Source organism: Protopterus annectens, chromosome 1.part2 (assembly GCF_019279795.1).
Source record: "Protopterus annectens isolate FY-2018-M chromosome 1.part2, PAN1.0, whole genome shotgun sequence".
NCBI lineage: Eukaryota > Metazoa > Chordata > Ceratodontiformes > Protopteridae > Protopterus > Protopterus annectens.
In genome coordinates this window covers 1,229,389,682-1,229,407,015 of record NC_056727.1, presented here as the reverse complement: position 1 = coordinate 1,229,407,015, position 17,334 = coordinate 1,229,389,682, and the positions used below count along the sequence as shown (strand labels likewise).

At 38.2% G+C, this 17,334-nt stretch overlaps 1 protein-coding gene across 1 annotated transcript in view; it reads right to left on the bottom strand.

Moving 5' to 3' along the window:
• Positions 1–17,334, bottom strand: part of LOC122792309 (ammonium transporter Rh type A-like) — a 594,865-nt gene that overhangs the window by 310,313 nt on the left and 267,218 nt on the right. Inside the window, exon 4 of the mRNA XM_044060089.1 lies at positions 4,029–4,176. Within this exon, the coding sequence (XP_043916024.1) occupies positions 4,029–4,176 (148 nt within the window). The remainder of the gene's footprint in view (positions 1–4,028; positions 4,177–17,334) is intronic.

Below are 17,334 nucleotides of genomic sequence, written 5' to 3'. Positions count from 1 at the left end.
AGAGCCAGACAGACGGGCTGTTATTATGGTAGATATTTATGGAGTTTGTGCGCTCTCCCATCAGCAATCCAGCAATTAAAGCATTTTTGTGTAAAGGTCCTGATCCCCTCCTCCCAGGCAGAGGGATGGGCTACCTGCATTACCACAAAAACTCCAGTGCCCTCCCTCTGTGAGACTCTCTCTCTGTAACAGCATGCTCCTATGCACTCACTGACGGGGTCTACCACCATACGGTGGCTTGGGGAGACTTAAGCCTGGCTCCAGGATGCCTACTGTGCTACCACCCCTTCTCCCAGTGATTGTAGCTGAATGCATCCTATTCTGCCATGCCTTCCTCCCCCTAAAGATGGACTTGTTCTTCCTCCCTTTGCCAGCACCATTAAGCAGCCAAACCACTAATCAAATCTGGTTGTTTGGGCAGTAGTCAGGGCTCTATCCCTCTACACCACAGGTGTTGGCAGCAGAGAGTTACTTCTTATCATATGCATAGTTCTCTTAATCCTCTCGTACAGAAGCTAACAATGGATAATTTTGCTCAGCAAACAATATATCACCCCACCAACCTGATTAAAACCACCACACTGTCCAGTTCTGCCTCTCTGTGGGATATTAGTTCCACTTTGATGAAGTAATTTTCTGTTATAATGTGAGGATCAGTATCCCATCTCTTTACTGATTGCCCTGCTTATATATCTAACCTGTTTCTTTCCCACTTTTGTTTTTTCAAAATCCTAGCCTTTTTTTAAGTTCTACATCCAATGTGGCTTTCTCCTATTGTTTAACACTATGTATGCCTCTCCTTTCCTCTGGGACTGTATTATTAAAAATCTACACCCCTAATAAAAATTTACTAATTTCCCAGTAATGTAGCCATTCTCCCCTTTGCAATTTCTTGCCATGAGTGTTAGTGTGACCAGGAAAATGAATATTTATAGCTGGGGAGTCCAAAGGCTTAGTCACAGTTGGGGAATGGACAGGGACGACGTTTTTATTGTTTACTGTACTACTGAAAATTTGTTACAGCAGCTGCGTATCTCATTGCTATGATGCAACCGATATTCAGGTCCTGTGCGTCATTATTCTTTGTCCCTCAGCTCATGATTATCCAACCAAGTTAAACATCAACCCAATGCATGCTACTCTACAACAAAGTCATAAGTCTCGCCTTTATCCTCAGGCAGATGGCTTTAAAAAGGTTCTGAAAACAAGTGTTTTCACTGGTAGTTTTTGATACTAATGAAACTGTTTTTTGTATGCATGTACTTATTTATCAAGTGTTGTGCATATTTTTGTTTCTTGTTCTAATCTGCATGTAAAACATGGAATGTGAAACTTTAAAAAATAACAATGACTGAGCTGTACGCATAGAGAGAGAAGACAGAACATCTGCACAATTCCAGGTTAAGCCCTGTGTTTTTGGCTATGTAATGTGAACAATAGCACTTTTGTATTTAAATTCAGATCTGTGCCAGTCATCTATCATGAATTGAATGTTGTGTAGTCTAAATTCATTTTTTTAAAGGTGATCATTTATAGCAAAAAGACTTAATCATGTTGTATCATATTAAATGTATGAACAGATTGCATGAACTTAAGAGTAACAGTGAGAATAAAACTGCATTTGACATAATGGATAATTGTGACAAGTAACAATGGTAGACAGTGATTTAGCTAAAGGTGGAGGTAAGCATATAAAACCTGCAGCTGAGCACAAGCTGCTTACACTTAGCACCATACACAGGCAATCTGGTTCTACTACGAAACATCAAAAGCAAAACCTCAAGCAACACTGAAAACTGATGTCCAAAACACAAAAGGGCAAAAAATAAAAATGTATGTGTTTTTTGCAGGGGGAAAGTCTCTCTGCACCCCAATCTGGAGTATACCCCCACACTTCCCAAATTTATGTCCACCAACTCCATGGTCACACCAACTTGAAGCATTGAGACATCTCCCAAAAGAAAGGAATCACTGCTGGTACACACACAGATTGTGCAACGGCAGTGACTTCCTAGGAGAAGCAGTGATCAGCATTGGGTCCCTCAATATATTGTGCTGCAGGCATCCAATACTCAGGAAAATTCCCCTCCCCCACGTGAACATATAGCAGGCAATTCACCATGCTCACTGAGCTGCACTGCTGAGACACAAATGAGACTCGCATTACATGCTAAGGTTAAAAGTGAGCCAGAGACACTTTTGTGTGCAGAGTGCATCGACAACTGCACTGACTAGAAGGTCCAAAAAATGTGTTTCATACTGATTTTTCATAAATTGTTATCTTGACTTTATGCCAAGCTACTAAATGGACCATTCTCCCATCCTGATGTCACTCTAGTGTTTTGTTGCTAAATGCAAAATCATGTCAATGGACATAACTGCAAAACTGTAAGGCATGTTAGCACAACATAATAAACAAACAAATTATTCATGAGAACCCTGTTTGGAGCCATCTTTCTCTGTCACATTTTGTGATTAATTGGTAGCTGGGTATTTCTTCACAAGATTGTAGCAAACACTTTAGTAGGTTTTCTAAATCTGACCTCTGTCTACATGTATGAAAACTCTGCTATGAAATAATCATGATCAATGAGGACACACTCTCAACTGTACAGATTTTTGCAGAATGTCCAGATTTTTACCTTATATTTTTGGTTCGTTTTTCATAAAATTGTGGCTTTCTGGCAGATTAGTGACAAATCATTAAAGATTGACGTCAGAAAATAATGACAAACATTTGAGTTTTAAACTTCATACCCTTCAAGAAGTTCATGCTAATGCAAAACCTATTATTCTATCAACTTTCTAAGTTTTTAAGATCAATATTTCAAAACTGTCCATATTTTTACCACTTTTTTAATGTCTTTGTCCAGATTTCTTACTCTAACAGGTTGAGAAGTAGAGCGATTTTACCTTAAAATATTCTCCAGCTGAACTAAAATACCAGTTTAATACTGTAGTCTCAACATTGAATGTACTTTTTTTCTTGAATATTTTCTTCCATACTGCTACTTTACACGGATGTTGTTTTGCCCCTTAAAACCACTGATTTGCTGCTGTTTATCTTTGGAGATCATCATCCTGTTTTTGAAATCGTGGACAGAGTACAAGATTATGGAGATTTGTCTAGACCTAAAGAAACATAATTAATATTACTGCAGTGAACTTGGATCCTGCCTCCATGAATTAATGCAGTAGCAGAAATAGGTAAATATTTTATGGGACCTTCTCATCCTAGAAAGAGAACTGAGGGATACTTCACTGAGATAGTGACTTTTGGCCATTGTATGGTAATGTTGCTTTGGATGATTGAGGTAAACTGCAGTGCACATAACACCTTTTCACAACATGTCTACATGCAGCTATTCACAATTTTTGAATATTTACTTTTTGCTCCCAGTCCAATAATATTCTGACAAACATAATTGAGCAATCACCCTTATAACTGTTTTATTCCATCAAAGAGTGAGACTCATAAGAGGGGGGAGTGGTGCTGTCACTCAGCGGAATGGGGAGGGATTGGAACCTTAATTTACTATGAGTCCTCTCATTCTCATGGCCACAGTTTCATAATGTCTACAAAACAAGCCAGATATTCATGTTGCTCCATATGTTTCCTTTACTACTGTGATCTGCTGTGCCTCTGATATGATGAACTTTCCATTTGGGGTTGAGGATACATTGCCACACCCATCAGTTTTCTCTCATGGAAAGCAATCCAGTAATCCACCACTCACTTTTTCTCCAGCTGGGACTTAAGCATCTGGATTACTATTTTGATTCTTGGTCTCTCGCATGTGAACAGCCCTATTTCTTCTGGCTGAAAAGCCATATCATGTATTGGACTTCAGATCTGATTGATAACAACCCCACTAATAACATGTTTCCTTTATTTGGTAGTAGTAGCTGAGTTAGTACAGAAAAGTTATTTCTGATACCAGGCTTTCAGAACATCTGTGACATTAAACTCACTAGTGAAAAGAAAACGGTGTTATGGAAATGAAATCCTGAGATTTGTTTTTCCTTACCAAACATTGATAATAAGCCTGATCTCCATTTGGACTCTTCTTTCTCTTGAAAGTATTTCAGACCAGCATTGTAGAGACACCAAGAAACCATGACACCAAAATAAGCACCAAACATGTGAACATACATGGTACTGTGGACTGGCTTAATCTGCAACAAAGAATAAAATAGTTAGCTTTCAACACTTTTAAACTAATGATAATGTTGCACATATCTTTTCAACAAACAACAGATCATCTTCCTAAAGAACACATGTATTTGGGTATTCCTTTGCAGCCTAGGTCACCCATCCTAAACAACTTACTGCATGAATGATCTGAACAGCCTTCTTTTATTAAAATGAATATGTTGTTTATGTGGTGTGAACAGGAATGTACAGACCAGCAAGCAGACCAGACTGCATCATGCGTAGGTTACTGTACTGCCATCAGTGCTAGAACTGAATAGCCAATGCCATCTTTCATCAAGGGCTTATCTGTACTGGGCCATACTTTCAGTGGGTTATACGTATTATCTTAGTCCAGTCTAATTCTTTTTTACGATTGGGTTACATCAGAAATTAACAAAGGAAACCCAAATGATGCTGCATACACCTTAAGTGCAGTTAAGCCTTTGACCTGATTCACCACAGAATATAGGACAACAAATGGTTGGATGTAAGGAAGCAATGAGTAGTAGGTAAGGAGGCCCTCCCAATGGAAGTAGATGAAGTAGGGTCCCATGAGGACAGTCCTGAGACCAGTGTTCTTTGGCATCTTTGTATCAGACATCATAAGGAGCACTGAGGACAGGGTCAACCAATTTGTAAATAATGCCAGAATAGAAGGGACATTGGAAGATATGGGAGCAAACCTTCAAAGGGAGCTGAGGACACTAGCAGAGTGGACTAACAAATGTTATTTAACTTGTAATATGTGGAAGTGTAAAGTACTTCATATAAATTCTAACCTCAAAGCATACTTTCGGCTCAGAGAAGTGGCTCTAAAAAAGCACAGATCAGGGGAAAAAAGATTTTAGTGTGGTAGTAACTGAAGAAATCAGTCACCAAGTACAAAGTCAGAAAGGTGTTACAAGCTCCTAAGATGCTGAGTTTTGCCCTTAGAAGAGCAGATTCCAGGAACAGCGAGTTTATATTTCCAGGTTGTGGATTGGCATAATAGTTAAAGCGTTTGCCTGATAAACACAAGGTGCAGGGTTTGATTCTCAAATTGGATAGTTGGCTAGGTTTAAAATGATCCAGAAGGGCAGTTAGCCTAGTAGTGACCTGTGAATCTATAAACTCAAGGTCAGGTCAGATACAGAGTACAGTAGTTAGTTCTGATCTCCATATAGTAGAAGGATAGCAAGCCATCCAAGAAGGTATGAAGAAAGGTTGTCAGTGTAACAAAACGAATGGTGAGCAAAAGGTATGAGTAGAAATTATAAAAGTTAAAAAGCTATTCTCACATTGAAGATAGGTCCAAAAGGAGAGACATAATATGGTTTAAAAGGCACTCAGGAAAATGTAATGGCATACAGCTTAAAAGGAAGGACAGAGGAGAGCAGAGGAAGCTAGCCTAACAGATTAAGGGTGCAAAGTTCAACTTAGGCATAATGAAATGCTTTTCCACATGAAAAGTACTACATACAGGAAACATATTACTCCAGCAGGTACAGGACTGTAAGAGTAGAGACATTATGTTTGGCTTTGTCTGAATCTTTTTGTTAAGAGGTTGAAAGCCATGCTGCCATCTGCAACTGCTGAAAATGAAGTCATTCTCCCTCATGTAACCAGTAAACCAGCTCGCAGAACTCCCATGTTATAAATTCTTGACATCCTTCATCTCTCAAAAAATGTTGGACCATTAAAACTCTTCTATTCTTCCAAACCTTACCATCAATCATTTCTCCCTGAACTCTTATATTATGATTCTAAATATTCTCCTTAAGCAACTCCTCTGTTATCATACTCTTCAAGATTTTAAATTTATTCAACTGAGTTAAAGCAGCGCATTTTTTCCACACCAACCTTTTTACTTTCCCTGACTTAGACTCTCTTCATTTCTTTGAAAGTAAAGGATGCCTTCACTGCCAGCAGATACATCCGAAAATCTGGCATTGCCCAGCTTCATCTGCTCCTCCTCCCCAATAAATACATTCTCTCTTTACAAATCGGTTTACCCTTACTGTTCCAAATAATTTTTACCTTTTTCAACTTATTACTCAGATCCTTAGAACATGAATTCTGTTTATTCTGGTTTGGGTTCCAAATGCTTAATTGTAATAACAAGCATAATATAAAAAAAGTGTTCTTAGTAAATTCATTAATATTTATAATATTAATTGGTTCTCTCCAGTTTTAAGAGCTTTTGCTGATGCTGAAATTCTAAGATTGCTAATAGCACTTGTGTCGTCATTATTTAATATACAATTAAATTTCAAATCCAAGATCAGGCTACCCATGATCTTTAAAATTTGATTTTTTAGGTCTTTGCAACAAAATGAAAATACTTTTATAATTCTCAGAATATTCTAGAACATATTTGCTTCATTGTCAAGATCTAAAACATCTTGATTTGTAGATCACAGAGGATTTATCAGTAAGGCTGGTTGCCCTGTCAGTGGTTTGGGATCTTTATATTACACACTGTTTTCAGTATATAGGTTCATAGGTAAGTACTACGGTAGTGGCCATTGCAGCCCATTTTAAGCCTAGCAATTTCCCTTTTTGTACTTGAAATAACCTGTCCCATGTGGTTATAGATTGGCCTACCTATTCCATGGTCAATAATTATATATATTACCCCTACTGAGAATAACTAGGATCATACAAAAGATAATTTGAGGACCCCATACATAGGATAAAGCATTAAGAGATGCCTCTGTCCACTAGTAGTACAGGGTGCAGTCCTGGGGTAAATTTTCTGTTTCCCATCCATAGATCTAAGTTGCACTTGAATATGGACTGAGATAAACCTTGTTTTATGTGGACGGGGAGTCTGTTCCAGAGCAGCAGTATCCTCTGTGAGATATATCTGTCCCTCCAAACCACTCTGCTGATGTTTCAAAAGAGATTTAGATCTCTAGATTCAGTATTCTGATGCCATTTGGCTTGTTGATGTGCAGTAAAGCCATGAGTATTGAACTGGAGGATGCGTTGTATGCTGGACACAAGTCACCTCTTAGCAGTATGTACGATACCTAGTATAGTGACAATGCTTTGAGTCGGTCCATGTAGGACATGTTGTTTAGGTCTCAAATCCTTTTAATAAGATACCTCTGTGGGCATTCCTGTTGTTGTGTGTCTGGTCAGATACTTGCTAAAGGGAGCATTATATTCAATGACTGGCCAAATAAGGGCTGAGTAAAGGGGGACAATGACATCCATAGATCTAGACACAAACCATTTATTCATAAGCTGTGCAATATAGAAGGACCTTCTCACATCAATGGACACATGTTGGTCAAAAGTTACATCACTGTCCACATAAGTTCCCAAATCCTGAACAACTAGGTCAACTCTTAGGGGCGTATTGTCAATGTGGCAGTTCCCTGCAGTTGATGACTTCCCAAAGGACACAATCATGTATTTCTTTGGCATTTAGTTTCAGTCCATGATTTCAGCAGCAGTTATTTGTTTGGAACAAAGCTTCCTGCAGGATGACTAAGTCATTTCAGGATTCAATGACTGCTACTAGCTTGCAGTCATCTGCAAATGCAATCAGCTACAGCCCTTTGGTATTGGCTTTTACTTCAGAAAAGTAGATGCCAAACAGGAGAGGTCCTAGCACAGAAACCTGGGGGACTCCACTGGTGACTGGTCTCTTTGAGGAGATAACATTACCTGTTTTGATTTTCTATGCCCTATCTATGAGCCAGTTGGCAATGCAGTCAGTGAAGCAGGGGTTTATTCTCATTTTTTAGCTTTTCTACTATGCCTGCATGGGGGATTGTGTTAAAGCTTTGGCCAGGCTGAGGTATGCAGTGTGTGCCATTTTGCCTTTATCCATTGCTTAGGTGATATTTTCAGGTTGAGTAAGCATGACCTGACATTGACAAAGCCAAACCAAGATGGGTTTAGTGTTTGGAGTTTCCCTATGTCCTTATTGATTAGTTCCATGATAAGTCTTTCCATAGCTTTGCATATGAGGCTGGTTAGACTTATGGGTTAGTAATTGTCTGGGTCCCCCCTTATGCAGGGGAATGACTGTAATTGTTCTCTATTCACTTGGTACAAAACCTGTATGAAGGCTCAGATTGAACAGTGTTAGTCTTATTAGGGGTGTGGCCAAATCCTGCTTCATGCTATTTAAGATGCATCCAGGCATATTGTCAGGACCCAAAGTATTTTTGGTTTTGATAGCACTTTTAGGACTTGGTCTTGTGTGATACCTGGAGGCAAGCCAATTTGAGGTATATCTTGAGGGACATACAGAAAGGAGAGAGCGGCAAGGTCAGAGCTAAAGTTATCAGTTTCCTATGTCATTATTGATCATTTAATTCCTTTCATGGCTTTGCATATAAGACAAGTGAGACTTATGGGTCTGTAGCTTCCAAGGTCTGTAGATGGCCCACCTTTGTGCAGAGGAATGACTGTTGCTGTTCTCTATTTGTGAGACATGAAACCTGTTTTGAGGTTACAGTTAAATAGCAATAGAGGACCTAATAGGTCATGTTTCATGCCATTTATAAGGCATTCTGGGATATTGTCTGGGCGCATTGATGCAGTGTTCTTGGCCTTAGAGAGAGCATTGAGGACCTGTTCCGTACTGACAGTAGGGGAAGTTACAGTACATTTGATGGTATTTCCTTACAGGGGGTAAAGGGGAGAGAGGGGTAAAGTTAGAGCTGAATTTGTCTGCCAGTAGCTTTACTATAGCTTCAGCCTCAGTCTAGATAATATCATTCAAAATCAGATCAATGCATTCCTGCATAGTACTTTTGAGATTACATACATAACTAAAAATGCCTTGTGATTGTCTTTGGCTTGGGTAGCTACTTTATCCTCAAATTTGGCTTTGGTGGATTTTATTAAGCTCCTGAGTTGTTTGTTTATTTCAGTGACAAGGGCTCTAACATTCTGGGAATTACTCTTTTTACATTTGGTCAAAATTCTTTTCCTTTTATTATAAAGCTTGGGAACTATAGCTATTAACATGCTTGTATAGGGTTTCGGTGAACAGTTCTGCATAGACTGCAATATTCTCAGGGTTTATGGGGTCTTGAAATTTTGCCAGTAGGAAGTTAGTCTTAGAGTGGATCTTGAACATTCTAGGGTTAGTGGGGTTCTGAGTTTTATTTTTACTTCAAAGGAGACCGTTTTGTTGTCTGACCTTACCAGAGAAGACATTACCTTAGGGGATGGGGTGTGCAGCATTCTCCCATATTACTGAGGACCAGATCCGGTATGTTTGCACCCCAGGTCAGTGTATTGAAAAGCTGGTCAGGGGATGTTTATTTACAAAGCCCAGGAATCTCTGTGCCTGCATGATAGGTGTCTTAAATGATTCCCAGTTAATAGTGGGGTAATTAAGTGACCCATGAATATGGTATTGGTTTAGATAGTGTGTGTTTCCAATAAGCATAAATACATATTGTAGATTTCCTGGGTCATAGAGGAGGACCTATAGCTTGCAAAGAAGTGGTATGGGATTTTGTCTGTGGTGATTTAAATGTGGAAAACTCAAGTGCATTGTCCTGTTTGACCAGCCTTGGGGTATATTTATTTCAAGACACCTCCACCTTTAGTCCCTGTATGTGTAGTAGGTGGTCTAAATGTGTGGAAGACATTATAGCCTTGCACTGATGGTATGCCATCTGCAGCTTTAAACCATGTCTCAGTGACCACACAGACATCAGCATTTTCTAGGGTAAGGAGAGCCTGTAGGGAGTAGAATTTGTTGTTTAGACTCCTAGCATTGAGCAGTAACACGTTTAGATTTTCTTGGTTTTGATTTACTACATTGGAAGTACTTTCAGTTAGCATTGCCTAAAAAAAGGCACTATGGAGGAGGACAATATATTAGCTAATATTCAAAAGCCTAGAGGGGAGAGGTACAGACCATCCCTGGTGAAGCAGCCTGGTCTGTTGACTATCTCCTTCCATGCTGACAAATATTGCACCCCCTTAGAATGACACCAGAAACTAAGCCAATTAATAAAGTCAGTCATCTTCTGGTTGTATTGTGGCATCATTCTTAGAGAAGGTAAAATGCTGCTCAGTGCTAGGCTCATACCAACTTGGGACACATATTCCAAAAACTCCATGATGTCTCTCTTCATATAGTGTAGGGAAGTATATCCCAGGTCATTTACATCTACATGGACTATGACTGAGTAATACTGGTACTTGTGGTCCAATGACCTGAGTACCTGCATAATGTGGAAGATCCTCGTCCCTGATAAGAAACTGACTGGACTTTCTCCTTACTTAGCTTGGTGAGAGGGAGATCAGTATGTCTCCCAATGGTGACTCCAATGACCAGAATGTTCTATTGTGTGGTTGCTTGCCTTATGGACTTAGAATAGAGGCTCTTTGAGATGTGGCTGTATGTGTTAATGTGGGTGTTATTTTAAAAGAATGCATTCTTGGCTGCTGACAGAATTTGCTATGTGTACTTCATCTAGGAGGTCTTGGTGGTTTAGAAATGTTACATTTAAGTGCCTCAGCATATGTGGGTCTATGTGTCTGCTTTGAACTGTGTGTGATGGGTCCAGTGTGTGTACTACTGACAACCTGATTGACATTAGGAGTGATTTTATGTGGCAGCTTTGCCTCCACTGACATTGTGTAACTACATCTCTCACATACCTTATCAGTTTATTGGGGAATCGGCTGATTGTCAGTAAACATGAGGTGATTTCTACATTGCCTCAGGATGCCTATATCCACCAACCTGGTAAGGAAGATACTAGGAAAGTTCATATCCATGGTAACAGGCCCTTTTTATTGATTAGATGGTTGCAATGAGAATATAAAGTAATGTCAGGAAGATCTGGTACTACCAGGTATTGGCTAAAATTTCAAGGTGCTTTTACAGGTAAAATGTCGACTCAAGGTGTCAGTGTCTATACAGGCCTCTGCCAAACACTTAAGGGGAAACTGATAAGTAGACCCTGTTGATTTATGGATGATGCATTTAGAGGGATATACTGAATGCAGGTTAGACAGCAGCTAATTAAGCAGTGCTTACAGAAAAGAAAGAATTAGTTTGTCAATAATGATGAAAAGAGGGGATTTGCCTAACTGGCTACTGCCTGGCTACTACAAGTGCTGCTCTCCCACAGCTTTTCACTGCTGGGATACAATTCTCCTCTGCTTCTTCTCTCACCAGAAGCAAAACAGTAGCACCATTCCCAAGATGAGAAGCAGACCAGAGGCTCTTTGGTGATCAACAGTCTTGTCCCAGATGATGTAGTCTGTAGGCTTGTTGTAGCCTTTTCCAGGTAGATGCCTTGAATACCAACCAGAAGGAATAAATGCTCTCTGCTCTTTCTCTCAACAGGAGCAAAATATAAGCATAAATTCCAAGCTGGCACCTATGAAGCAGTTATCAGGGTTTCTGATGATCAGCATTCTCTTCACCTGAAGAAAAACAGAAGCACTAATCAAAGATAACTACTGAGAGACAGAATATGGGTTCTCCAGTAATTGGTGGTCTTGGTCAAGATGTTGCAGATTTTAAAGGTAAGATGGAAAATGGGTTAATATCAAAACAGTTGCAGTGTGCACTTAGCAGTTAGATATGAAAGAGGGGGTAACTCAGGCTTTAGCAATCTAAGGCAGAGCCATAGATTGCAAAGGGGGCGGGCACTTAGTATTCTGGCATTATGGAATGTAGTGGGAAGACTAAAAGATTTAAATAACTGAAGGGGAGTGACTTCATAAAATGATAATTTTGTGCTTACTGACAATAATCAATGAAAGAGGAGAGGGAATGATATATGTGGTCAAATTTACATAAGGGACAAGCAACTAGAGAGGCAGTTGAGTTTAAAAGGAGTACAGTACAAGGGTGGGGGGAATTTCATTTTTGTGTGACTCACAAGAGACACAGCTGTGGCCTCTTTACTAGTTTAAATATGCAGTTGAAAGCATAACACAGGTAAAACACAGTGCAAAGAAAATACATCACAATATACAAAATAGAAGATGGCAATGAAGCAATACAAAGTACAAGAAAGGAAAAACATATTAACCTTTTCCTCACCACAATCTATGGCAGAGTCTGAGTGAGCTTTTCCAAAAAAGCCTTGAAATTGTTTATTTTACCCCTTAAACTGAAGGCTTAACCCCTAAATCCATCCTCTGTTCACAAGTAATTAACCTTAACTGACCTGTTCTAATTTCTGTGTGACCAAATAAAATATATTTTTTGTTCTAAGTAGTAATGGGAAACTAACTAACATTGAATAAATGTCTTTGGGATGGAAAATATTATAAAAAAAGTAAATGAACAAGGTACAGATACTCCAGACAAAATACTTTTAGATCGCATTCTGAACATTAACTGCAGATTATCTCATGATCAAGCAAATTCTTTACTAAAACCAATTTTATTTTCAGAAGTAAAAGGTCAAATGAATAAATTATATGATAACAAAACTCCGGGATTGAATGGTATTATTCTTCAGTTTTCAAATTTTTTCCTCAATAAATTATGTTTCTATTGAAAAGGTTTATACCAGTACAAGGTAGTAACTATAACCCCCCCCTCTTGGAAATAGTGCTTAAATGCACATAGTTTAAAGTAGGATAAAGAGCTTGCAATATGTTCTATGTACAGACCCATTTCATTTTTCAGTATAGATTATAAAACAGTCATATCTATCATGTCTAGAAGATTTAAACTGATACTACCATCTCTTATTATTGGGGACCAGACTGGATTTGTAATTGCCAGACAAACTCATAATATTAATACAATAATAACATCATTAACTGGTTTTGTTAATAATAAAGAAAACTTGAATATTATCAGTTTAGATATGAAAAGGACATAAGAGCATTTAATTTGGTTAAGTGGTCATATCTTTTTAAAGTTCTGAAATTGTATGGTTTCCCTGATAGATTTACAAACTTCTTAAACATTTCTAACTACCCTATTTTATCTTCAGACGTGATGCTTAGTATCCCAGTTGTTGAATTCTTTGCAAATGTTATTAGAACGGGATAGCATGCTGATAGCTTTAAAATTAATAGCAATTGTTTTTCTAAAGTTCAACCTTGTGTGTGTGCGTGTGTGTGTGTATGTGTGTGTGTGTGTGTGTGTGTGTGTGTGTGTGTGTGTGTGTGTGTGTGTTTGTGTGTGTGTGTGTGTGTGTGTGTGTGTGTGTGTGTGTGTGTGTGTGTGTGTGTGTGTGTGTGTGTGTGTGTGTGTGTCATGTTAAGCATTTAAATGCATCCGTAAATCTCTGAAACATTTGAAAAAAATCTCTAAATCAGGATTCGACAACAATGAAACTAGTACAATAGCTTAAAATCAAGATATGATTAATCCCTGAAGCAAGCATTTTAATAAAAGTCGAGTACTATAAATATGAAGTATTTTAGGAATCATTCTAATAAACAATATTAGTTAAGATAACACTGATAAATCATGATAACATTGCAAAAGATTCACTTGGATGAGGGGTAACTTGCAAGTTAGTTGTAAATCATTGACTATGGTGGAGCTTAGGCAGTAAGTTTCAAAGGTCCTCTTTCCAGACATGGTTGTCATTACATTTGGTGGTAGGTAGGTCCCTATTTAACTGCTAAGTGGAATCAGTACGATAATACAAAATCCGCAGAATAAGAGATGTACTCAGTCATTTTGAAGTTCACAATCTTTATCAGCAGATGAGCTTTGCTTTGATGACTATGTACACTGAGCTAGAGTTATCCAATGTATTACAGATTTTGAGGGTTGAGCTTATGGTTTATGCCCCTTTTTACATCATTGTGGGTATATCTGGGCAGGACATTCTGTTTTTCAGTCCTTCAAACTTTAACTGGTGGGTATAGCCCGTTGTGCGAGGGGGTGGTTATCTAATGTATTCTATCACAATTCAAGATATATGTTTAAAAAATTTTTAAAACCATTTTAGAGCTATTTAAAAAAAATACACAGGCTATTTTAAGTTATCTCAGGAATTTTTAGATCTTCATTTTCCAATTAATATTAGTTTATTTAGAGCTACAGGAAACTGAATCATCCTTTAAAGTGTAAATAACATATATAGAGAAAAATATATATTTGTTAGGGCTAAGAAGCATAGATTACGGTATGTGGGAGGGAATAGAGGTAGTGGTCATCTAATTTCTGCTGTGTTTTCGGTTATCCTTCATAAGATCTGCCTGGTGTTAGTTGAGTGAGTTTTAAATGATGTTTCTGCTGCCATGTGTCAGGTTTTGGCTGACTTGAGCCTCTTAGGGAAAAAAGTGTAAATTCTTAATTGATTTATTATAGGGGTGCTGCCATTGTATCGCCATATTTTCATTTTTAAGTTGGTGTATGCTATTACAGCTAAATTATAGCTGAAATATGGTTCAGATACATGTACATGGCCCAATTGTAATTATCTTTTATTTAGACATAGTTGCCTGAAGTAGAGGGGTCCTGGGATTGAAAAAGTCTAAAATCCAATGGAGGATCATCGTACATTTGGACCTAGATTTCTATGATGAGTCCAGTATTCCGGTTTATTGCTTAAATATAAAAAAATAATTAAAAACCCATTCTTAACTTCTGCAAACTTGACCACAGGAAAGTTTACTAACAAGAGAACACCTGAGGCCAATATCCAGTAAGGACACACAAACTAGTAAAGACTCCATACCTGTCTCCTTTCTTCCCTTACTAGTGGAACTGACAGCCAGCTATCTGGAATTTTGTAACTAATTCTATGTCATTTGTGAATATTGATATGATTTATACAGAACTGTATGTTATGTACTGAGCTTCAAAAATATATCCACAGTGTACCCTACTGGTACATAAAAGGGTTAACTTGCAAAACTTAAGAATAGTTGAGGTTAAGTTACTTTATAGCTGGGCCATAAACAAGAGAAGTTATCTCTCAGTTTCAGTGTAGCAGACACAATGTCTAGAGCTACAAGTTTTTTGTATTGTCTTGGAGAGAAGTAATTACTAGGTTTAAAATGTAAAAGTGTTTTACTGCTTTATGACTTCCTAGAAGCAGCAAAGATCTGCGAGAGATGTATTTTTCACACAGAGATGTTAAATGTTGGACACTAGCAGTTTAGCTTGGGAACTAAAGTCAGGTGACAAAAAGTGATGTCATCCAAGCTAACCCAGCAGTAATATTTGATATTAATTTAAGAACTTTCTCAGAGAGACACTGTGCATTTTCTATTTTGTCTTGGACCTAGAAAGAACATCCACTCATCATCACCATCATCTGCACTTGCCTTGCTGTAACTAAGATTTAGGGTATAGTATCTCTTTTAGATATAGATAGGAATATAGTAAAGATTACTTTAGATGTTTTCTGTATTTATTTGAGACTATCCTGCAATGTTGTTTTAAAATATTTCCTGTGATTTTGAACTCTGAAGTTACTGTGTTGTGGCTGATATTTGTGAGACATATTTAAGCTCTAAGAGTACTTGCATATGTATTTGGTAACACTGTACAGGCCACTCCTAAATAGCCTTGCAAGTCTTGGTCAGACTACCATTTGGATATAGTAACATTATACAGTAGGACTGGACATCCTTTGTAAGGGCCTTATAGTAGCTGATAAGTAGGGGTTGGTGGCAGTGGAAACTACCTTATAGTCTGGGCAGAAGGGGACATAGCTAGTAAACCTGTGCCAGCCTTCTCCAGGTGCATGTGTGTGCTTGTATATAAATCAAATCTTAAAGTGTATGTGTGTGTGTGTCAGCTACTTGGACAGGGACACAAAGCACTAGTTGGACAGAGAGGGTGCTGGAGGTGTTGGCATGGCCCCTCAGCTGAGATCTTAACGCTATAGCTGTGCCAGTGGGGAGTCTTACTGGGGATCTGGAGAAAGAGGGAGAAACCAGCCCCAGACTGATTGTGATCTCTGTATGCTCTTAAGGGAAATTGCACTTTACTGTGTGTGTACTTGTCATCCTCCCTGTGTGTACATCCACTAGCTGTTGCCAGTGGTGAGAACTGTGGGTCCGTGATTACTGGGCTAGTGCAGGGGTGTTACAACCACTAAGGCTTAATTGCATGTATAACTAGGGCTGCTCTATACTTATGAATCCTGATCAAGGCAAGGTTATACATGATAAACAGATCTGGTACTTGTTTTTTAAGTTATTACCATTTGTATGACTTGCTCTACTATTTACAATGCATTCTGTGTTTTTAATTTAGTATCCGTGTGTCTTAGTAATGATTACTAGAGATCACTTATATTGTTCCCATTCCCTAATTAAGCTTGCTCTACTGTCAGCATTATTTTAATAGCTGTTTACAATGACTATTTTCATTTTTTCATTTTTAAATTCTTATTTTCAAACTACTAGGTTTTGTGGTCATGAAGGAATTCCCCACGGCGTATTATTTTTACTAATACTCCCATACACAGGGACTACTAGCAGAGCCCTTATAGAAACCTCTGAACTTAAAATTTAAACTCACCACTCCACTCTGCATTTACATTTTTGGATAGAACCACCCCTCCCACACCCTCACTCGCTTACATTAAACTCTAGTAAGGTAGCCAGACTGCCAGAAATGTCAGTATGCATTTTCGCTGCTGACATAAGGCTTTCATTATTCACTCATAAATTAGGATTCTGCAAAACCACTGTACTAGCCCAATGTTACGTCTCCCACTGTTTCTCCCAGCAAACCATTCTAATAGGCACTACCTAGATTAAGTTCCCCACTAAAATAGATATATATAATAACTATATTAATAACTTTTTGATTGGTCTGCCATGAGGCCCTGTAAGTAGTCAAGAACCAACCAATTATGAGCTAAAACCATGTGGCCGCATAAAGAATCAGTAAGCTAGTCCTTAATTCTAAGCCAATTCAAGCTCATTCTAAACCTATATAAAAACTTAACCATAATGTAATTTAGTGTAACATATCTATTAGGCTTTTACCAACTTAGTGTCTTAAACCATAATGCAATACTCACCCCGGTATGCTCTCATAACAACCATGGCAACTCTTGCTCACCCTTCCAGTTTCGCAACCAAATGACATATTCCCGATGGCACCCCTATTATGCAGGATACCCACAGGCAATGAACATAAAAATATAAATAAAACAGAAATACAAAAATAAAAGATAACAATATTTTTTCAATTAAAAAGCATGTGGCCTTATGAAGGATCAATA